Source organism: Piliocolobus tephrosceles, chromosome 16 (genome assembly GCF_002776525.5).
Source record: "Piliocolobus tephrosceles isolate RC106 chromosome 16, ASM277652v3, whole genome shotgun sequence".
Lineage (NCBI taxonomy): Eukaryota > Metazoa > Chordata > Mammalia > Primates > Cercopithecidae > Piliocolobus > Piliocolobus tephrosceles.
The window spans coordinates 61,308,853-61,333,285 of record NC_045449.1 but is presented as its reverse complement, the minus strand read 5'-3'; the positions used below and the strand labels follow the sequence as shown (position 1 = coordinate 61,333,285).

At 46.7% G+C, this 24,433-nt stretch overlaps 1 protein-coding gene across 3 annotated transcripts in view; it reads right to left on the bottom strand.

The window, feature by feature from the left end:
* Positions 1-24,433, bottom strand: part of PITPNC1 (phosphatidylinositol transfer protein cytoplasmic 1) — a 312,387-nt gene that overhangs the window by 33,546 nt on the left and 254,408 nt on the right. For all 3 annotated transcript variants that reach the window (XM_023211996.3, XM_023211998.2, XM_023211999.1), the window contains exon 6: positions 23,575-23,670. In XM_023211996.3, coding sequence (XP_023067764.1) covers positions 23,575-23,670 — 96 coding nt within the window. The remainder of the gene's footprint in view (positions 1-23,574; positions 23,671-24,433) is intronic.

Here is a 24,433-nt window from a genome sequence, read left to right as displayed (position 1 = left end):
CTAGTTGGGCGTGGTGGCGTGCACCTGTTGTCCCAGCTACTTGGGAGACTGAGGCAGGAGAATCACTTGAACGCAGGAAGTGGAGGTTGCAGTGAGCCAAGATTGCACCACTGCACTCCAGCTTAGGCAATACAGGGAGACTCCATCTAAAAAAAAAAAAAAGAAAAAAATAACTCCCTTGCAGGGTTGTTGCAAAACTTAAATTGAGTAACGTAGGCAAAGTCCCCAGCCCAGCCTGGCACATAGAAGGTGCCTGATGCACAGAAGACATCCCAAAGTGATAAGCACATGATACAAGAATGCCCTGAGAGATACTGTAGTACACTTTGTTCAAATCTTATTAAGCTCCTCCAAAGAAAGGCAGTGGGAATATCCCAGGGGCTGTAGGATTACTATGAGTTTATTGTTATCCTGTAGTCAAATGTAAAGAAAAATGCTGACCCTCTCAAATAAAAAATATGACTGTCCAACAGCATGCAGGTTTCCTTGCGTGAGTGAAAGCCTGGGTGGGCATTTCCATTTTCTGGAAGCTGTCACATGCCAGTGTCCGTAAGTATGGTGGCTGGAGGAATTGCGAGAGAAGGGTTCCTGTTTGTGGGATGTTATGACTGGGTTCTGAGTCCGGGGAAGCGACAGTCTTCAGTGCTCTGAACCAATTTCTTTCCCTCTTTCTCTTACGTTTCAGAGGCAGGAACATTCTGTTCCAAGTGGACGAAAGCAGAGAGCAGAGCAGATTGTCCCTGCTGTGTGCTGCTCCCTTAGGTGATTTCACCTGGGGGCCTCTGGAACCTTGTGGTCCCAGTCAAGCAGGGAGCTCTCCTTGAACGGTGCATGTACTGGGCAGTCACCTCCCAATGGCAGGTTGGGTGAGCCTCAAAGTCTGGCAGGCTTCATGCATCTTAAAGGTGATATACAAGCTCTCCTTGTGAAGGGCTGAGAGGCATACAGAGTCATGTGCTATCCTTTCGTTCTAGTAACCTTCCAAGCCAGGGCAGGGCTCTCTTCCCCCCGGTTCAAGTTCAGGTCCAAGTTCAAGAAATCCTACATTAACTCAGGGCTAAACTTTACCTGGTTGAAATGGTAATTCATTGGAGGGGAATGAAAATGAGATCTGCAACACCTTGGAGGCTTCAGGAAAAGTTCCAGAATGCAGAGAAAGAAATCTAACATGTGATATGTGTTTTTCATTCATACCTATTTAGGGTAGAGGGTTAATTCCCCTAGTGTATTCGTTTCCTGCTGTATCAAGTATCACAGAGGACAAAAAAAAAAAAAAAAAAGTATCACAGACTGGTGGCTTAAACATCAGAAATTTATTGTCTCACAGTTCTGGAGGCTAGAAGCCCCAAATCGAGGTGTCATCAGGGCTGGTCCTTCCGAGGGCTGTGAGGAGGAATCTGTTTCATGCCTCTCCCCTGGGCACTCCCTGGCTTGTAGAAGCATCACTCTGGAGTGAAGTTATCACATTCTCACTGCGTCTTCATACCGTCTTCCCTCTGTCCTCGTCTGTCTCTGTGTCCAAATTCCCCCCCCCCCCCCCCGCTTTTTTTTAGACAGAGTCTTGCTGTGTCGCCCAGGCTGGAGTGTAGTGGCGCCATCCAACCTCCACCTCCTGGGTTCAAGCAATGCTCCTGCCTCAGCCTCCCGAGTAGCTGGGACTACAGGCACCCACCACCATTCCCAGCTAAGTTTTGTATTTTTAGTAGAGATGGGGTTTCACCATGTTGCCCAGGCTGGTCTTGAACTCCTGACCTCAAGAGATCCACCTGCCTTGACCTCCCAAAGTGCTGGGATCACAGGTGTGAGCCACTGCACTCAGCTCCAAATTTCCCCTTTTTATAAGGACACCCATCATACTGGATTAGGGTCCCCCTAATGATCTCACTTCAAGTTGATTAGCTTTGTAAAGACACTATCCCAAATAACTTCACACTCTGGGGGTTAGGATTTTGACATAGCTTTTTTGGGGGGACACAAACCCATAACATGAGTCAGAGAGGTTTTCACAAGGCAAGTCTTCTAGGTTCTGCGATCACTCTTCTAGCTCACTCACGTGGTCACGGAGCATCGAACCCCAAGAGTGGCATCTGGCTCCACTGGGGGATGTGGAACTTCTCTGCAAGCGATGCTCTTGCCTTAATTAAGGGCCCTGCCCAGCTCCTCTCGCCCGGCAGCTGGCTGGTGGGGAACGTGTGAGGCTGCAAGTTCTTCTGGCCAGGGTTTTATAAATTCATCCACAATGAGATCTCTGGCTCCGGATGCTACTGATTCTCTCCAGGCTTGGCAGATGGCAAATTGGACCCTTGTAGTTAAAGCCCATCTGTATCGAGGGGGTTGAGCTGGTGCCAGGGCTGTTTCCCTGGGGCCAGATGGACCTCGGCACATCTTTAGAAGGCGTCCCCTCTATAGGATCAGCCACACCTGCAGGCCTCATCCATCTCACACTGGGACAAGGCAGAGCAAAGGGCTTGTTCGAGCAGCCCATGTAAAACTGCGTCCCCGTTTTGGATAGAATCAGTCTCCCACTTGGAAGACGCGAGGAGAAGCCCACAGGAGAGCTTGGTCCAGTTGGGGATGAGTTTGCATCTTGGAGGCAATCTTATTAGCTGACATTCACTGAGATATGAAGTCTCCATGATTAATTACGCTTTCGATTTGAACCACAAAGGGCAATAGCCAACAGGGGCTTGCCCTGTTAATTGAAATGAGAAGTTTTTGACAAATGCCGAATGAAAAAAGGCTAAGCAAGAACTCCAGCCAGGAACTGCTACATTATGTAACTATAACCCTCAGCCCTAAAATAGGGATGGATGAACAACACATATCACATGTCAGATTTTTTTCTCTCCATTCTGGAACTTCTCCTGAAGACTCCAAGGTGTTACACATCTCATTCTCACTCCCCTCCAATGAAAGTAAAGTTTAGCCCCGAATTAATGTAGGATTTCTTGAACTTGAATCTTAAGAGGGATACACATAAAACCAAGGAGCTTTCAAAGCAGCTAGTCCTCAAAGACCACTTATTAAGTGACCCTATCCATATGAAATGCCCAGAACAGGGAAATTTATGGAGACAGAAAGTAGATCAGGGTGGTTGCTGAGGGTTGGGAGACAGGTGAGGGGAGAGGGTAGGGAGATGGTAGCTAGAATATATGAGGTTTCTGTGTGGGGTGATGAAAATGGCTGATTGTATGGTATATGATCTACATCTCAATAAAGCTTTTTTTTTTTTTTTTTTTTTAATTATTATTACATGGAGTCTCACTCTGTCACCGGGGCTGGAGTGCAATGGTGCGATCACGGCTCACTGCAACCCCCACATCCCAGGTTCCAGCAATTCTCCTGTCTCAGCCTCCTGAGTAGCTGGGATTACAAGCGCATCCCACCACACCCGGATGATTTTTGTATTTTTAGTAGAGATGGGGTTTCGCCATGTTGGCCAGGATGGTCTCAAGCTCCTGACCTCGGGTGATCCACCCACCTTGGCCTCCAAAAGTGCAGGGATTACAGTGGTGAGCTACTGCGTCCAGCCAATAAAGCTGTTTTTTAAAAAAGAGACAAAACTAAGGAGCTTTCAGAATGTGCTGGAGAACTGACCTAAAACTTGACTTAAAAGGTCAACTGCTATGCATAAGCTTAAAAAAAAACAAACCCAAAACCCTAAATGCAAATCATGCCAGAAGCAGTCAATTCTTGCTTTGTTAGCAGTTAATACCTAAAGTGCTATTTTTAAAGCATTTGCTCTTGGCACTAGAATGAACCACAAACCCTGAGCGGTTTGTGCTTTTTCTCTGCAAAGTGACTCTCTTAAAGGAGCTTGACTCATAAGGTGCATCTGATGTGTAGAAAGGCACTGAAAGGCAGCTGTGGCAAGGAGAGTGCTTCTCTGGGTGTTTTGCGCCCTTCTCGGTTATAGGTCAGTGCCAGAAACACTTGAAACTAACTGCTTTGAGAAGAGGGATGAGGCAAATGAGAAATTTGAGCACATCACACAAAACAATGTAGTAGTCCATGGTTTTGGCCAGGCGCCGTGGCTCACGCCTGTAATCCCAACACTTTGGGAGGCCAAGGCGGGGTGGATCATTTGAGGTCAGGAGTTGGAGATCAGCCTGACCAACATGGTGAAACCTCGTCTCTACTAAAAATAAAAAAACTTAGCCAGGCATAGTGGTGCATGCCTGTAGTCCCACTTACTCAGGAGGCTGAGGCAGGAGAATCGCTTAAACCCGGGAGACAGAGGTTGCAGTGAGCTGAGATTGCACCATTGCACCCCGGCCTGGGAGACAGAGCAAGGCTCCATCTCAAAAAAAAAAAAAAAAAAAAAAAGCCCATGGTTTCTAGCCCCCAGTATGCCTTTTAGGAACTGGGGAGAAGATGAAAGCAAATGAGAACTTGCAAGAGAGGTGGTCAGAGGAAAGTCAAGGAAGTAAGGAGGAAAAACTAACCCTAGGAGCTAACGTCTTCAAGTGCCTGCTCCGTACCAGAGTCTGTGTCAGGCACTTGAGATTCGCTCTCTCATTTCATCCTTGTGATGTAATACAAAATAGATTTGGTTTTTGTCACTGCTTCCTGAGACAATGCTCCAAAAACTCTTGGAATTTCCTGAGTGATGGGGGTGTCCTTTGGGACGCATAACAAGCTCCTTCTGATCACACACACAGGTGAGGGGCCCTAGATGGCCTCAAGATGGCTCTGGTCACCAGAAACACCAAGTGATTAGGGGGTTAAAACTTTCAGCCCTGGCCGGGCGCAATGGCTCATGCCTGTAATCCCAGCACTTTGAGAGGCCGAGGCAGGCGGATCACCTGAGGTCGGGAGTTTGAGACCAGCCTGACCAACATGGAGAAATCCTGTTTCTACTAAAAATACAAAATTAGCTGGTGTGGTGGCGCAGGCCTGTAATCCCAGCTACTCGAGAGGCTGAGGCAGGGGACTCACTTGAACCCGGGAGGTGGAGGTGGAGGTGAGCCGAGATCGCACCATTGCGTTCCAGCCTGGGCAACAAGAGTGAAACTCTGTCTCAAAAAAGAAAAAAAAAAAAACCAAAAAAACCCAAAAACTTTCAGCCCCCATCCACTGACCTCTGGGGAGGGAGGGAGTGCTGGGATTGAGCTCCATAAACGCTTAAACACACCGACCTGCTGGGAGGATGGCACACCCAGAGGGGGCACAGAAGCCCCAAGTCCTCACCCTCCAATACCTCACCTGACTCGTCTCTCCCATTTACCTGCTGCTGAGTCATATCCTTGATGATAAACTGGTAAATCTAAGTAAATGTTTTCCTGAGTTCTGTGAGCCTTTCTAGCAAATTATTGAGCCTGAGGAAGGAGTCCTGGAGACTCCAGATTTAAAAAAATTTTTCTAATAAAAAAATAGAGATGGGGTCTCACTCTGTTGGCCAGGCTAGTCTTAAACTCCTGGCCTCAAGTGATCCACCTGCCATGGCCTCCCAAAGTGCTGGGATTACAGGCATGAGCCACTGTGCCCGGCCAACACTTCAGATTTATAGCCTGTCAATCAGAAGTGGGGGCAGCTTTGCGGGACTGAGCCCTTTAACTTCTGGGGTCTGATGCTAACTCCAGATAGACAGTGTCTGAATTGAACTGAATTGTTGGATACACAGCTGGTGCTGGAGAAATGAACTGGTTGGAGACACAGAAAACACCCCAGAATTCTCAGAAGCAAGTTCTTAAAAGTAGCCCACTATTATCTGCATTTTCAGTAGTGCCCCAGGGGATGCCCGCATGGTATTCCCAAGCTCACACTCCCATGGTTCCATCTCAGCCCTAGCCACGAGCTCCTTCCAAAGCTCCTCCTTTAGAAACTTCCAGATGGGCAGCAGGTGCAATCTCTACGTTCCTCTGCAAGCTTCTGGGGACACTTATTAGTCTTGCAGGATGGTAGCATTGAGGGTGGGCCTCCAAGTTGCCAGCTCGGCAAACAGTCAACTATTCTTTGTGTGTGTGTCAGGGTCTGGCTCTGTCACCCAGGCTGGAGTGCAGTGGTGCAATCATGGCTCACGGCAGCCTCGAACTCCTAGGCTCAAGCAATCCTCCCACCTCAGCTTCCTGAGTAGCTAAGACCACAGGCACGTGCCACCGGGCCCAGCTAATTTTAAAAAAAAATTTGTAGATGGGCTCTTGCTATGTTGTCTGGGCTGGTCTCGAACTCCTGGCCTCAAGTGATCCTCCCACCTTGGCCTCCCAAAGTGCTGGGATTACAGGCATGAGCCACTGTGCTGGGCCTATAGCCAGCTTTTTTTTTTTTTTGCAGATGCCCCAGTTTCTGTAGTTGATTCTCTCAGAATACTCCTGTCACATTGGATTGGGGTTAGGCAAGAAGTATACTCCCAATGACTGCAAACTTCCCTCCTCCATCTCCACATAGGGCCTAGGGAAGGGGAAGACAGGGGCAACCAGAGCTGTGGGAAGAGGGTCATCTGGGCCACTGGTGATTAGCAGCTGCCTGGTGAATGTGGAGTCCCAACTCCTCTTTGTCCCCAGCTTTGGGCCTGGTTCCCAGTTCCAGAGCAACAACAGGTATCTCCCTAACATCCTGTTGCACAACACTAACCTATTCCTTTTGGCACTACAAGTATAGTTCAAGGTAATCTCTAATCAAAAGCAATAAGGTCATTCAAGGGCACACTGGAGAGGACCCCACCTTAATACATGTGACAGTGAGAGGCCAGGAACCCAGCTCCTCCCATAAAGGGAGCTTATTAGAACCTGGCTCGGTTTGCAGCCTTTGAACTTGAGGCTGTTCTGCACTCTGATTTTAGCAGTGCTCTTTAGACACAGGCTATGGAGAGGCATTAACAGCCCTCATTCCTACTGAGGATCTACAATTTGGCCTAGAGATAGCTTAAGTTTATTAAATCAAAAGCTGATAATAGGCTGACAAATATCTCGATGAGCTGCAACATGCCAGCAGTGACCAGCACCAGATTAACTGTCCCCAAGTCTAGCCTGCTCCTTGTGTACCGTATTATTTTGGGAAATTTAGGCTTCCAACTTGTCGAACAGAAACTAGGGTAGAGTTGTTCAATAAGCCAATCAGTCTGTAATTTGAAGACAATAAAATATTTCCATTTTTAGATTTCAAATTTATTTGAGCTTTAGAACTCATTTCGTTTCTCCAAATGCACTTTTGGAATCCCAGCACATAAAGCAGGTAAAAGTGATGAGTGGATTCTTCAGGCTGTTTCTCCCTTCACTGATACAACATGTTTCACTGTTTCCCATGCCCGGGAGCACCTTGTGGGGGTCCTCAGATCTGTGGAGCAGGACTGAGAGATGAATCGAGGAGGCTTTGAAGTGACAGAAAACCCATGCCCTGCCCCCAGGTTGGAATTTCAGCTCCAGTAACTACTGTGTGAACTCGGGCAAGTTATTTAACTCTAAGACTATCGTGTGGATGCTAAAGTGAGAAAAGGATTATTTCCGAATTAGGGTCTGTAGATGGGTTCTTCGGTGACTAATGGCTTTTTTTTTTTTTTTTTTTCTTTTTAAAAATAGGTTCCTGGGCTGGGTGTGGTGGCTCACACGTGTCATCTTTGGGAGGCCGAGCGGGCAGAAGGTTAGAGCTCAGGAGCTTGAGACCAGCCTGGGAAATCCTGTCTCTACAAAAAAAAAAAAAAAAAAAAAAAAAAAACACCCCAAAATTAGCTGGGTGTGGTGGTATGCACCTGTAGTCTCAGCTACTTAGGGGGCCAAGGCAGGAGAATGGCTTAAACCTAGGAGGTCAAGACTGCAGTGGGTCGTGATGGTGCCACTGTATTCCAGCCTGGGCAACAAAGTAAGACCCTGTTTTAAAAAAAAAAAAAAGGTTTCTATTCTATAACGGAGAATGGCCAGTTTTTAGTTTTTGGGTTTTTTTTTTTTTTTTTAAATAGACCCAAGTTGCTTTTGGCAAATCCACTATTTTCTGGAATGTTTGTAAAGAAGAAATTTCTCTCCAAAGATGAGGAGTAGAGTTCTATCAGATTAGGTAACCAAGGGACTGGAAAGGCCCTTCTTTTTCTACATACCAGTCTTTCCCTAAGATCATTCAGTCACCGAGACTCGGGGTTGGGATGATATATTTCAGAAGGCAACTATTTCTTTGAGTGATTTCCAAAGACAACAGTTGTTTGCACATCTAGCTTTACCTGAAGGAGTCTACTTGGTGTAGGAGAAGCATAATCTTTGGGGTAGGACACTTTGGGGTTTTGAATTCAGGCTTCCTGAAACTTCTAGCCAGTTACTTAGACTCTCTAAGCCTCAGTTTCCTTATCTATAAAATGGAGACGATATTGGCCGGGTGCAGTGGTGGCTCACACCTGTAATCCCAGCACTTTGGGAGGCTGAGGCAGGTAGATCACTTGAGCCCATAAGTTTGAGACCAGCCTAGGCAACACTGCAAGATTCCCATCACGACACACCCATATCCCCTCCACACACATACACACACACACATACACACACACACACACACACACAAATAGCTGGTGTGGTGGCACGTGCCGGTAGTCAGGAGGCTGAGGTAGGAGGATCACTTGAGCCTGGAGGGGTGGAGGTTGTGGTAGCCTTGGTCGCATCACTATACTCCAGCTTGGGCGACAGAGTGAGACTCTAAACAGTGGCATTTATTTTTCTCAAAAGTTAGTTCCATACCCTCTAAAACCAGGTTTAGCAATTTTGTGAGAAATGTTCATTGAAAATTCTAAGGCCCAAGCTAATGAGCTAGTAATTATATGTCTTTCTCTGGGCCTCTTAATAATAAAAGACGAAGACAAGCACCTTAATAACACTTATTCTTTCTTGGGTATTTTTGGAACAGAAGCTGAACAGTTGTACTTGGAGTCTGAATAAATAGATGTGGAGGAGTGAATCGCTCGGTCAGGTCTTAGTTCTCAAGGAGAAAAATGCCACTTCAAACATCATAGAGTCATTGCTGCAGATTCTTAGAGTGCTAAACGAAGAAAGGGCTTGGAGGAGATTTAGCCAGAGGACCTGGTGGACAACTATTAGAGTATTTGTTTTGTTTTGTTTTTGTTTTGAGACAGTCTCACTTGTTGTCCAGGCTGGAGTACAATGGTACGATCTCGGCTCACTGCAACATCCACCTCCCAGGTTCAAGCGATTCCTGCCTCAGCTTCCCGAGTAGCTGGGACTACAGGCACCCGCCACCATGCCTGTCTAATTTTTGTATTTTTAGTAGAGATGGGGTTTTGCCATGTTTGCCAGGCTGGTCTCGAACTCCTGGCCTCAAGTGATCCACCCGTCTTGGCCTCCCAAAGTGTTGGGATTACAGGCGTGAACAACCGCAGCCAGCCTACAGTCTTTGGTTGGAGGAAATAAACTTCAATGAGTGTCAGTCTGAAGCCACCCCCAAATCAGAAGCAACTTAGGAAAAAAACTGCACAAACGTATGTTATAATTAATGCTAGTAGATGTCAAGGAAGACTTCGGACCTGATTCTACAGATGGTATCAGATTTCCAACAGACAGAACAAAATTCAAAGGCATTGACCTCTCTCACAATCAGGGAATGGGCAGGTTTACAGGCTTACATTGCTAACCCCCCTGCATCACCCCTCCCCCAAATTAAGTAACAATAAAGTGGTTTAAAACCTTGACCACAATAAGTTGAGCTCTCTTAGGCAAAGCTTCCCTATGGTGAACGGATAGTAGATGTGATGAGGCATATTGCTCCTGCAGTCCTTGAGTAACAGACTGGGCCTCCTGACCTCGGGGATTGGTCATCTTGACCAGGAGCTCCTCCTTGATGCGTCAATCAAAATGAATCACTTTCTCTTTTTTTTTTTGAGATGAAGTTTCGCTCTTGTTGCCCAGGCTGGGGTGCAATGGCGTGATCTCCCGCTCCCGGGTTCAAGCGATTCTCTTGCCTCAGGCTCCCGAGTAGCTGGGATTATAGGTGCCCGCCACCATGTCCAGCTAATTTTTGTATTTTTAGTAGAGATGAAATTTCTCCATGTTGGTCAGGCTGGTCTCGAACTCCCGACCTCAGGTGATCCACCCGCCTTGGCCTCCCAAAGTGCTGGGATTACAGGCATGAGCCACCGTGCCTGGCCAAAACGAAACACTTTCTACCTGTCAAGGCATGAAAAAAGATGGGAAGCTCTACTCTGAGGCCATTTCCCCAAACCTGGTGCATTTACACACTGATTCTCGGGTCCCAGACCAGTGAGTATGGTTGGGTTGGTCTAAGGTGGGATCCGGGTATCTCCAGTTTTCAAAACTTCTCTGGGTAATGCTGACCTGATTTGGGAGCTCTGTTGTAAGGGTCAAGCAGTTCTGGTGTTTTACTTTAATAAGACTAAACACAGCAGGGTCTGATGCGGTTGGCCCCAGTTCTGAGCAACTTGTGTGGACTCGTTGCCTGTTTTCTTGAAAGAACAGAGCAGGGCCAGGCGCATTGGCTCATGCCTGCAATCCCAGCACTTTGGGAGGCCAGGGCAAGTGGATCACCTGAGGTCAGGAGTTCGAGACCAGCCTGACCAATATGGTGAAGCCCCGTCTCTACTAAAAATACAAAAAGTAGCTGGGTGTGGTGGCATGGCCCTGTAGTCCCAGCTACTCGGAAGGCTGAGGCTGGAGAATCGCTTGAACCCAGGAGGCAGAGGTTGCAGTGAGCTGAGATCGCGCCACTGCACTCCAGCCTGGGTGACAGAGTGAGACTCTGTCTTATTTAAAAAAAAAAAAAAGTACAGAGAGAAGTTCTCCATGAGATGGAACTGAAGAAGAGCCTGTCGTATCTGTTCACTCCTGGCTGAGAGCCTTGGGCCTTTCAGCTCTTGCTTCCTTCTTTGAAAGTCTTAAATGTTAGTTTTCTATAGTACAGCTGTAAGAAGGCTCGTGGCAGACAGAGATAGCATGGCAATACTGCCTTGGGTACCATCCCAGCACTGCAGTGCCACAGATGGCCCAGACTTGGCACAACAAACAGAAAATGTAACTTCTAAGGTTTCTTCGAGGTGAAGTAGCAGAGACACGTGCCATCCGGAATTCAGGTTAAACTATAACAGAGGCAATAACACATTTTTTTTTTTTAAAGTCTCAGCAGCACAAATGGCTGTAACTTCTGCAGGATCTCGCTGAGCCGGCGGAGGATCCCATGATCCTGAGAGCTGGAGCTATTGGTATCACACCTCTGCTCCTGTTCTCCACTCACACCGACAAGAGAAAAACGACACGCAAACAAACTCCTGTGATGGCACTCACAGTGGCCACCTTGCAAAGACACATGGTTTCCATGGAGCCACCGTTCCTGCAACCCATCTGCAGAGCTCGAAGCCAGGGTCAAAGCAGAGAGAAGGGAACGCTTATGAAATGCTTATTGTGTGCCAGGGACTGTGCTAGTCACTTTCCATGCCTTGCCTTTGATGTCATCTCACTTCTCCATCCCATTTGTCCATCTGTCCATCTATCCATTCTTTTGAAAGGAGGGAGGGACTCAGACACAGAATTGATGATGATCAAATGCAGTGGCTGTGACCGCCTAGGAGGCTCCACAGCCAGGGCCCTCACCACATTAGGGCTGAATCATCTAGACACAGAGCGCCCAAGCTGGGAATCCCAATTCATAGGTTCTAGGGGTTATCTTTTGCACAGATCCCTTTACGAAAAGCCCAACTGTTTCTCCATTCCATCAATGTTTTACTTGGATGAGTTCTTCCCTCCCTGGTCTGTTCCTTTTGGGATATAGGGTGACAGGGTGATTTCTCCCAGGCTTCTTTCTTTCTTTTTTGAAATAAAGTCTCGCTCTGTTGTCCAGGCTGGAGTGCAGTGCTGCAATCTCAGCTCACTGCAACCTCCGCCTCCCGGATTCAAGCAATTCTTGTGCCTCAGCCTCCCTACTACCTAGGACTACAGGTGCATGCCGCCATGCCCAGCTACTTTTTGTATCTTTAGTAGAGACAGGGTTTTGCCATGGTCTCGAACTCCTGACCTCAAGTGATCCGCCTGCCTTGGCATCCCAAAATACTGGGATTACAGGCGTGAGCCACTGCACCTGGCCCCCAGGGGCTCTTTCTATTGATTCAATGACCTCCAATGCCACAATCAGCAACTCCACTACCGGCAGAGGTTTCGATCTGGCATTTAGGAATTCATATGCTTTAATTTTGTTTGACCTACTTGGTCTGGCATTTCACTACCAAATTCAATTGGTAGGGTTTGCAACTGTTGCTCTGAACACTGAGTGCTGGGGACCATCATTCATGCCAATTCCTGCAGCAGTTTAAATGTTTTTTTTTCCCCCTTGAAAAATTTAAAAAAATGATAACTCTTTCTCTAGGATGCAGTTGGGCACTACCATTTTTTTGTAGTAATCCCAGTAAAAATGGGGTTTGCTCCAAATGCTGAGGTAGCTTCGTGTTATTAGGCCAAGAGAATAGCAGTGGCTTTTAAAATCAGCACTAGGCACTGTGCTTCAGCGAGACTTGGCGTCTCATCTTTCCTGGGTTTGGAAGGAATGAGGTCTGAGAAAGAAAACCTCATTGTTCCTTGGGAAGTAAGTTGCCAATTATTGGTCTGAAAATGGTGCAGCCAGGGTTGTTGAGGACTGGACTACTGTTTAATGCCTTTTTATTTCCAAATGTTACTATTCATTAATAAAATCTTATTGTTGTCAAGATGGCTGAGGTCAATTTCTTCATGAAAGAGGGTAGCAGAAGAGGGAAAGATGCAGGGTAATGGATTTGAATGGTCCTAAACCTCTGGGCACCCAGGAGCCTGCCGTCAACATCCCCACAAGACAGTCAGCCCCTCTGGTGAGGTCACAAGTAGAGTCCCCTTGCATGGTTGCTCATGACCCCTGCTTTTTCTTTTCTCTTGGCCAATGGATTTTTTATTTTTGGTGACCCCTGCTTTGAAAGCCCCCTGCGACCTACAGAATAAAGTCCAAATTCATTGGCTTGGCACTCAAAGTTTTTCCCTTGTGCCTCACTGATCCTTGACTATGCACTGAGACTCCTTATTTTCGGCCATTCACTACACTGTCCATTCCATCTCACACATCTTCAGACTTGAGTTTGCTCCCATCCAAGTGTGAGTCAGGGGCAATTTAATGTAGCCACAGGGTATGGGCAATTTTGTTATATCTAGGAAAATTTCGACCCATATGTCCATTGACTCAACAGTTTCGCTTTTAGATTTATTCTACAGAGACGTTAGAACAACTCCCAGAAGATATCTATGGATGTTTCTTGCAGTATCATAATAAGAACGGAGGCCGGGCGCGGTGGCTTAAGCCTGTAATCCCAGCACTTTGGGAGGCCGAGACGGGCGGATCACGAGGTCAGGAGATCGAGACCATCCTGGCTAACACGGTGAAACCCCGTCTCTACTAAAAATACAAAAAATTAGCCGGGCGAGGTGGTGGCGCCCTGTGGTCCCAGCTACTCGGGAGGCTGAGGCAGGAGAATGGCGTGAACCCGGGAGGCGGAGCTTGCAGTGAGCTGAGATCCGGCCACTGCACTCCAGCCTGGGCGACAGAGCAAGACTCCGTCTCAAAAAAAAAAAAAAAAAAAAATAATAATAATAATAAGAACGGAAACACTCTAAATGTCCATCAAATGGAGAATGATGTACACATGGCACCCCCGTACACTGGCTTATTATTATTATTACTATTATTATTATTTTGAGGTAGGGTCTTGCTCTGCTGCCCAGGATCTCGGCTCACTGCAGCAGCCTCTGACTCCCGGGCTCAAGTGATCCTCCTCCCTCAGCCTCCAGAGTAGCTGGGACTCCAGGCATGTGCCATCATGACCAGCTAATTTTTGTATTTTTGTAGAGATGGGGTTTTGCCATGTTGCCCAGGCTGGTCTCGAACTTCTGAGCTCAAGCGATCTGCCCACCTTGGCCTCCCAAAGTGCTGGGATTATAGGCATGAGTCACTGAACTTGGCCTTCATTGGCATATTATCCGGCCACCTAAAACTCACTAGACAGGCGTGTGCTGCACAGACAAATGGCAAGCTTATGTGATTAGTGAAATAATGCACATTGCAAGGTGGTGTGCATAGCGTGAGTTTCGTTTTATAAAATAATACTATTTATGCATTATGTTTAAGTATAAACACCAACTTTAACAACAGTCATGTCTCTGATGAGGGATCATAGGAGATTTGCTCTGTTTTGTGTTTGCATCACGTTGGAATTTTTTTTTTACAAGGATCATGTATTAATTTATGAGCAAAAAATAAACATAAATCTATTTCGTTTTTAAGGCCCAGTTCAGATTCTACCTCTCCTATAAAGTCTTCCCTGACCAGTCCTGGGACTCTTCTGGCGATGACTGTGTGTATGAGTTTGAGGAAAGTAGATCACACGTGGCTGTGTGAATGTATTTCTCTTGCTGTCTCATTCTGCACTATCACTTAGCATTTGTGTCATTATACCATATCCTCCCAACCAGATCATGAGTTTCCTTTTTTTAAGACAGGGTCTGGCTCTGTCACCCGGGCTGGACTGCAATGGTGTGATCTCAGCTCACTGCAACCTTCGCCTCCCTGGTTCAAACGATTCTCCTGCTTCAGCCTCCGAGTAGCTGGGATTACAGGCGTATGCCACCACACCAGGCAAATTTTTTGTATTTTAGTAGAGATGGGTTTTCACCATTTTGTCTTGGCTGCTCTTGAACTCCTGAGTTCAGCAATGTGCCTGCCTTGGCCTCCCAAAGTGCTAGGATTACAGGTGTGAGCCACCGTGCCCAGCCTCTTTTTTTTTTTTTTTTTTTCTTAACAGTCTCACTCTGTCACCCAGGCTGGAGTACAGTGGCACCATCTTTGGTTCACTGCAAGCTTCGCCTCCTGGGTTCAAGTGATTCTCCTGCCTCAGCCTCCTGAGTAACTGGGATTACAGGCACCCGCCACCATACGTGGCTAATTTTTGTATCTTTATCCTGTTCATTTTTGTATTTTTAGTAGAGATGGAGTTTCACCATGTTGGCCAGGTTGGTCTCGAACTCCTGATCTCAAGTGATCTGCCTGCCTCGGCCTCCCAAAGTGCTGGGATTACAGATGTGAACCACTGCGCCTGGCCTTCTCTCAATTTCAAACAGCACTGGCATCATCCAGATCCTGGAAAGGGAGAGGGCTCAGGGCCCGCGATGCGGCAGCTGCTGGGGACCCTTCTCTTGCATCTTCTTTGCAGGCTTCCTCCCTCACCCTCCAGTTTTAGAGGCTCCCACCAGGGACTCCTTTGGCAGCAGGGACTTCTCCCCATCCCAGTGATGTCATCAGTCCTCTTATTTTCCAAGAAGCATGAGGGCCGCAGTAAGTTGGAACCCACTGCAAAACAGCTGCGTTACTCTCAGAAAGAAACAGATGGACTTGAGGGAAAGGGGAAAAAAATGATAATAACAGCACAACAGAGTGAACTTAACAATGTACTCCGGCAAGAGGCAGCTGTGTTGAATCTGGCCATTAGAGGTAACGGAAAATCTTTACCACCCTCAAAGGCCAAGATGTAGACCAGAATGAAAATATTTTTAATTTGAGGGAGCCGAGTGATTTGGATGAAGCTCTTTGTACTGAAGGGTACAGCTAAATATGACAATATTTACTTAGTTGGTCTCTCTGTTCCCTTTCTGAGGGCCGGTCCTTAGCAAACAACATTTAATCTCTCACCCTTGACAGTTATTGGAAAAGCTAGATGTATCTCTTTTTGTTCCATTCTCTCTCCCTTAAGAGAGAATTCAACAGATATTTAGATCTGTGGGGACCAATGAACTAGCTGCCAAGGAGTTCTTGGTCCAGGAAGGCTATGATCCAGGGACCTGGAGACTTAGTCACTCAACTTAAGGGGAAAGTTCAAAATCAAATTCTGTCTGAAAAACATTCAATTATGCCCCATCAGGGACCCATGCTTCTAGGACAACCTCATGTTCTTCTTTCTCCTTTGTTGCTACCTGACTTCAAAAAATTGCAAATTTCCCCATTAAGTTACTATGCTGTATTTATCACTAGTAAGATGGCCTTTATATCCTCCAAAATACAGGGGATGAGAAATTGCTTCATCTGTAACCAGAAAATCAATTCAAAAGGCAGTAGAAGACAGGACCTTTGAGGGCTTATACAATCTTGTTTTTGTACCCTCAGTGCCTAGTATGTAGCTGGCACACAGTAGGTGCTTAGTAAATGCTAACTAAAGGAATTCATTAATGAGTCTTGATACCAGTAGGTTTTACTGTTTCCTTTCCTTGGATTGGTCTATGTTGTCAGGGTTTATTGATGTTGGCATACTTGACATTTTGGAACTGGATAATTCTCTGTTGTGGTGCATTTTGGATTCTTTTCTTCTTCTTTCCTTTTCTTTTGTTTTTTTTTTTTTAGACGGAGTTTCGCTCTTGTTGCCCAGGCTGGAGTGCAATGGTGCGATCTCAGCTCACTGCAACCTCTGCCTCCCAGGTTCAAGCAATTCTCCTGCTTCAGCCTTCCCAGTAGCTGGAATTACACGTACGAATGTGCCACCACGCCCAGCTAATTTTGTATTTTTTGTAGAGACGGGGTTTCTCCGTGTTGGTCAGGCTGGTCTTGAACTCCCGACCTCAGGTGATCCACCTGCCTCGGCCTCCCAAAGTGCCAGGATTACAGGCATGAGCCACTGCGCCCGGCTCTTCTTTTCTTTTCTTTATTTTTTAGGGACAGAGTCTCGCTCTGTTTCCCAGGCTGGAGTGCAGTGGCATGATTATGGCTCACTGTAGCCGCAAACGTCTGGGCTCAAGTGATCCTCTCATCTCAGCTTCCTGAGTAGCTAGGACTATAGGCACATGCTACCATGCCCAGCGAATTTATTTTTATTTTTTATTTTTTTTGTAGAACAGGGTCTTGCTGTGTGGCCCAGGCTGGTCTTGAAATCCTGGCCTCAAGTGATCCTCCTGCCTCAGCCTCCCACAAAGTACTGGGATTACAGGTGTGAGCCATTGCACCTGGCCCATTTTGGATGTTCAGCAGCCTCCCTCCCTGACCTCTACCCACTAGATTCATGACGTGCCCTATCCAGTTTCGACAATCAAAAATGTCTCCAGATATTGCCAGATGCCCCTGGGGGACAAATTTGCCCGTAGTTGAGAACCTCAGGGCTAGAGACTCCTTTGCTTTTCATTACATAAATCAACGAAGATTTAAAAAAGGAAGCACACACACACAAAACCCTCTACTTCTACTTCCTCGACTAGAAAAGACATTCCTTTTTCTTTCTCTTCCTTTGCCCTGGAGGTATGTCTGAAGATTGAGAAGCTGCACATACCCTACACATTTGTGTCTAGGGGAGATTGCTGCAGGTGGCAGCCCCCAGGAGGCCAACACAGATGCCATTTTCTTTGATCACTCCCCATCTCATGATGGAAGCCAGACCTCATGAACGACTGCAGTGCATGGAGGAGAAACAGTACTGGACTTGAACTTGACTGCGAGCCAACATCAAAGGCCTCTGGGTTAGATCTCTCCCAGCATGGCTTTCAGAGATTCTCCAGCCTGGACTAGTCCTGCAGGCTAGAAGTTGAGGTTTGTCCCTGCACCCCAAAACTGCCAACTCAGCCTTGCGGGTATGGCTGCACTGCCTGTGGCCTCTGCAGGCACGCTCTGACTTATCGTGCAGAATTCCTCATTCCTCCGCTGGGATCTTCACCTTGAAATCTTGGCAGAGCATCAAGGAGCTGGGATGAAAATCTTGGCAGTAGCAAGACGCTATGTATCTGCCGCATAACCAGTCCAACCTGCTCAGCTTTTGGCTTCACCCCTTTTCCTGCTTTGGTGTTGATGATGGTCATTTTCCACGTGACATGGTGCAAACAGCTTTATGATGCTTCTGGGCAGACAGGGCCTCAGTGGTCTCTGTGACTAATGGAGGGGCTCTCTGTGCCTGAAAAAAAATCACACTAATTCCCCCCTCCCCCACAATATAGCACTGCCCTGCAGAGTCCATTAATGACAATGAGAACAAACTTGAAGCTAAGAGTTCTTTGAGAACTGAAGATCAGGCCTTAATAGGAAACAGCAGCACCGCAAACATGAGAATAAGGAAAGCACTTAGCTGGGCTATCAGCTGATCCTGAATCCCCAAAGCATGCTTCTGAATCCCTGGCTAGTGGCGATGGCATGAGGGCCATCGGGCAGAGGGCACCCACTGGAAAATTCCAAGCTCTGGTCACCTTCATGAGAGAGGCCGTCTTGATTGTGTGGCTCGAGAAGTTTTCCAGGGAGAAATGGAAAAAGAAAGGAAAGTCTTTTCACCCCCTCCTTTGGCCTGGATGGCCGTGTGTGTGTGACAGTAGCTGGGTGGAGAGGAGCAACCCAGATAACCCTGGTCTGGATTCATCAGCATCAAAAAAATCCAGGCACAGATTCAGCCCATTGGCATCCGGCTTCCTCACATAAAGAACGTTTCTATTTAGGACGCTGACATCGTCAACTTACAAAGATGGATGGGAAGAAAAGGCCCATGAAGCTGGATGCCTCCGATTAAAAAAAAAAAAGGAACTCTGATTCACAACTGCTTGCTTAATGGCAACGAATTCATTTTCTTTGATAGCGCTTGCTCTGAAATTGTCACTGCTGGAAGAAAAAAAGCAAAGTCCCTCGCCTTCACTCATTCATTCAGCAACCATTGAGTGAGCGCCTGCTAAGCGCTGGTGCTGTAGCAGCGGCTGGGGAACAGCTAGCTCTTGTCTTTGCAGAGCTCATGCCATAGCGATGAGCTAGCACAATCTAGCATGATCTAGAAGCTATGGACCAGAACTTCGCTGTGTCCAGACCAGCAGTGGTGGGGGAGCGGCATGCCCAGGAAAACTCAGAAAGGGGGAGTCCTGCGTGAGCTGAACTCTAAAGGAGGGCCAGTCAGGGGTTTTAAGTACAGAACAAGGTCAGATTTCATTTTAGAAGGAAACTCCTGTGGTGGGGTGGAGGGTGTTAATTATTTACAGTGTGCCAAACATCTATGTGTGTTTGGAAATGGCTTGTCTTCTGAAACTATTGTTCCCCTTACTCCCAGTCCCTGGCATGTTTACCGTAGACACAACCACCAAAACAGCCCAGGAAACTCACCCCTCTTCCTTTGGGTGGGTTCAGACTGCAGTCTGGATTCTGGCCTGTTGAAGATGGTGAGGCTGGGGTCACAAGGGAGTCGCCCCTGGGGGAATGCTTTTTCTAAGATTTTATTGCAGGCTCCCAATGGTGCCTGTAGCCGTTTGTGATCCGGCTGCCAGGTCCATGGAGGAGGAATTCCACCTGTTACAGAGACCAGCAGACCCCCTGGGAGGTCACAGAATGGATGATGAGTGTGCAGGGCTCAGCCCTATGGGCCCCCTTCTCCCGCGTCCATTCAGTAACCCTAAGACTCTAGGACAGGCCAGGGGTGGCCCTGAGCATCAAAGCTGAATCCAGAGTTCCATCCATCTTCAATCACCTCTTCCTGTAGAACAAGGTTTCCCAGCCTTGGCACTATGGACATTTGGAGCCAGATAATTCTTTTTTTTTTTTTTTTTGAGACAGGGTCTCACACTGTCGCCTGGGCTGGAGTGCAGTGGTGCAATCTTGGCCTCCCAGGTTCAAGTGATTCTCCTGCCTCAGCCTCCAGAGTAGCTGGGATTACAGGCACCTACCACCATGCCCAGCTAATTTTTTGTATTTTTAGTAGAAACGAGGTTTCACCATGTTGGCCAGGCTGGTCTTGAACTCCTGACCTTGTGATTCACCCGCCTCAGCCTCCCAAAGTGCTGAGATTACAGGCGTGAGCCACCGCATCCGGCTGGAGTCAGACAATTTTCTGTTGTGAAGGGCTGTCCTGTCTGTGCTGTAGAGGATTTTAGCAGCATCCCTGGCCTCTACACTCTAGATACCAGTAGCCCTCCTATGTTTTGACAACTGAGAATGTCTACAGGCATTGCCAAGCATCCTCGTGAGGCAATAATCGCCCCCAGTGGAGAACTGTTCTAGCGGACAGTTTTCCATTCTCTCCCTACTCGATCTCTTGGCAGCATTCAGCACCTCTGGTCACTCTCTTCCTCTTGAAACTTACATTCCTTGGTGCATTTCCCTTGTTTTCGTCCTAACTTTCTGACTAATTCTTTTAGATTCCTGATTCTTTTAGATTCGACCTGATCACCAGCTGCTGCCATCCTTGAAGGCTCGGACTTGAACCCCTTTCCCATTTATACTTCATGCTTTCTTCCTCTCATCCATCCCCAGGATTTTTAAATCTCCTGTTCGCCAAATACTCTCGAGTTTGTCTCCAGCCCAGATCTCTTGCCTAAGCTCCAGACTCATTTCTGTTTGTGTTAGCTGCCTCACTGACATCACAAAATCCACGCATCTTTCTCCAAGGTACACCTCTCTTCTCTTCTTCCCATTTCAGTAAGCAGCACCCCCATCTATCAGTCGCTCAAGCCAGAATCCTTAAGGCCATCCCAACTCCTCCTTCAACCTCATCCCCACATCCAATCCATAAGCAATCCCTGTCAATTCATCCTCATCTTCAAAACATACATCAAAACCATCTGCTCCTCTCCATCTCTGCCGCCAGCCCTCTAGCGCAAGCCACGATAGCACCTAAGTAACTGATAACATAAATAATGATAGTGACCTTGGTGGTCTCCTGACTCTGCTCTTCTCCAGTCCATTCTCCATCCAGAACAATCTTTTAAAAGTATAATTTAGATCCTATGACGCCTCAACTTCATTTATTTATTTATTTATTTATTTATTTTTTGGGGACCGAGTCCCTGTTGCCCAGGCTGGATTGCAGTGGTGTGATCTCGGCTCACTGTAACCTCTGCCTCCTGGGTTCAACCTCAGCTTCCCGAGTAGCTGGGACTTCAAGCGATTCTCCTGCCTCAGTCTTCCGAGTAGCTGGGACTACAGGCGCATGCCACCAAGCCCAGGCAATTTTTGTATTTTTAGTAGAATTAGGGTTTCATTCTGTTGGTCAGGCTGGTCTCAAACTCCTGACCTCAGGTGATCTGCCTGTCTTGGCCTCCCACAATGCTGGGATTACAGGCGTGAGGCACTGCGCCTGGCCTGAACTGTCATTTTTCCATAGCATATCTCCTGATCCTATCCTCTTAAATGCAGTTTCCTCATCACAGTCTCTCTCTGTACCTGCCTTCCTGCACTTGTGACTCTGAACTCCATATGTATGTGTGTGACTATTTCTCTACTGTTTGCCAAATACTCTCTGCGTGGTATTTGTTAGATTGGAAGTATCCTGAAGGGAGGGACCCTAAGTATCTCTGTGGCTCATTGCTGCTGCGTCTTTTTTTTTTTTTTTTTTTGAGATAGTTTCTTGCTCTGTTGCGATCTCAGCTCGTCAAAGCCCCCGCTTCCTGGGTTCAAGCGATTCTCGTGCGTCAGCCTCCCGAGTAGCTGACCACCCTGCCAGCTAATTTTTGTATTTTTAGTAGAGTTTTTGCCATGTTGATCAGGCTGGTCTCGAACTCCTAAACTCAAGTGATCCGCCTGCCTCGGCCTCCCAAAGTGCTGGGATTACAGGTATTAGCCACCATGCCCAGACATCCCCGTCTTAACATTGTACATGACACTCAGTGAGGGCTCCAAAAATATTTATTGGATGAATAATTACTGGACTCTTTACCACTCATCTTGGCCAAACTGCATCCAGGGAAGAATACTTTATGACCCAGGGAAAGAGGTATGGACGTGCCCATGAGCGACTCTGTGAAGCATGAAGGAAAAGCTCCTCGAATGTCTATGTGAATGAAAGGAAGCTTTCTAGTGGAGGTTCTTTGGGGGCACAGAGCACAGGGAAATGAGTCAGGCGCGTTGACTAGAAATGAGACTTGATTTCTTCATTAATATTCTATATTTGTATCAAGACTTCCTACTGAATCAGGAGGGAACTCCCTGAAGTCCAGGCAGAGCCACGCCAAAGCACACTGGGAGGAAAAGCTGAAATTAGTTCAGAGTTTTCTGGCAACCCTGCTTTCCTGGAAGGCCCAGAGCTCCCAAAGAGGCTGGGAGGTCCAGGTGGGACAGCAGCCCAGGGGGGCCCGAGGCGTCACAGGAGTGCTTTGCACAATGCTCTGGACATCATCAGACCCCATTAAGCACTGGCGGACTTGACATGAAACTACAGGATTTCCAAGGAGCGAGACAAGGGTAAGGTCAATGGTGCCCTGTTTATTTCCCTCTTCGGCGGTTCCACAGTTACTCAGAAAGCATTTAACTTTATCTTAAAATGCATAGGTGTGGTTGGCCGCAGAGCACAATGAAAGCTGATGATGTTAAAACGTTCACCCTTTGGGTGGAGATGAGCAACACAGAGTGATCCACATCAGCCTCTCCCAGTCCCTTTCAGGGACAGCAGCTGAAGACACGTGCCTGCAATTAAGCAGCCAAGCATTTGCTAAGATCGGGTTAAGACTTTTATACCGAAACGAATCCCAAAACGTGGAGGCAAAAGAAATCCGAACCACCATGTTGGGAGCCTGGTTTATTTGTGTAACGACAGAATTCATTTTGAAGAAGTTTATTTATTGTGTCTCCCATCAGCCTTAATGACTCTGGGAGAAGAGTTTCAAGGTCCACGTGTTACGGTTCGAGGACGAGTCTGGGGCCCTGATTCCAAACGTATTGGGATTGGTGGCATGTCGCTAACCAACAAAAATAGCCCTGCATCTGCTGTCATTGCAGGGCTAGGATGTTATATACAAGTGGGTCACCCAAGTTCCGTCAGCAGCCATTAATAAAATACTAATGGGATATAAATGGTGACTCGCACAAACCGTATAGCAGGAAGGTAGAACTAAGGCAAAGGATGGATCCTGGTATGTTGAAAACCAGAGAGAAAGAAGTTCTCTGAAATTTATTCTCAGCCAAGAACAAAGGAGATGTCCTCATTAAGGTGCTTGCTGTTTTGAGAGAAAGGAGCTCTGCTGGAATGAGCTATCAAAGTTTTCAAGGATTGATTCAGATACAGATAAAACACAGGTGGCTCATGCCTATAATCCCAGCGCTTCAGGAGGCCGAGGTGGGCGGATCATTTGAGGTCAGAAGTTGGAGACCAACCTGGCCAACAGGATGAAATCCCATCTCTACTAAAAATACAAAAATTAGCCAGGTATGGTGGTGGGTGCCTGTAATCCCAGATACTCAGGAGGCTGAGGCAGAAGAATGGCTTGAACCTGGGAGGCAGACATCACAGTGAGATCACACCACCGCACTCCAGCCTGGGCCAGACTCCATCTCAAAAAAAAAAAAAAAAAGCATGAGATTGGGGCGACTGCCTGTTGTGTTTCAGGGAGGCCAGTGTGTTGGACAGCCCAGCCCTATGGATACTGACGTTGCCAAAAAATGATGGCAGAGTTGGGAGACAGGAAAACTAAGTGGAAATTGAATAACGGCCAGGGCCAACGATGGTCCCTGAAGAGTTAGGCACTTAATTTTGAGACTCGCAAAATGAACCAGAAAGACATGAAAGCAAATTGAATCCACACAACGAGAGATGGCATCCTCCCAAGTTAGGAGGCACTTAAGAAATAGTTGTGGAATGAATGAATGAATGAATGAATGAATGAATCTCTTCCACATCTCATTCCAAATGTCGCTTACCTCAGATTCTTTGTAGTAGCGCTCTGGAATTTCATCGCAGGCAATATCAATAAAGCAAACTTCTCTCTCCAGGTCTTTGGCTTCATTGTCGAAAATCTGAAAAAGCAGAGCAACATATCAAAGGTTAGTGATAGCAGGTGTTACCCTCCAAAGTGCCTGAGGCAGAGTAACCCCCACACAGAGCATCTTCACACGTCCCAGTGCCCCCGGCTAGTGCTTTCACCAGCCTCAGAATGCGCAAGAATCATAGAAAGCTTTGATTCATCGCTTCGGTTTTGTCACATCAGAGGCAGGTATAGCATCAATCACTGCTTGGTGAGAGGCAGAAGAAAAACTGGGCTGTTTTTAGAAGTTCAAGAGTGAGGAAATTGATCTCTTCCAAAAAATATCTCTTCCTAAACTGAAGTGTGCTGATTTTTGGCAGTTCACCTGAACAGGAGGAGTGAAGAGGTTGGAAAGGGTCTGGCTAAATTTGAGTCAAAAAGCAGGGATATAGGCCAAGAGTTAGAGTATATTTTTTAAAATTAAAATTATATATATATGTTAAAAAATATATATAATATATTTTTATATATATTTAGTTTCACAAATAATACATGCTCATTGCAGAAAATATACATAAGCAAAAATAAGAAAAAAAACCACAATCTCCTTACCCAGGGGAAACACACCTGTTTTTCTTGATCATTTAAGAGCACAATTTCCCTTGCACACATAAAGGTAACAACGTAAAGCTTGGCAAGACACTGAAATAGTTTCCTGCCAATCTGATCTAGGTCCCACTGGCCCAGAATGCATAGCACTTGCAAAATAATAATAATAATAATAATAATAATAATAATAATAATAATAATAATAA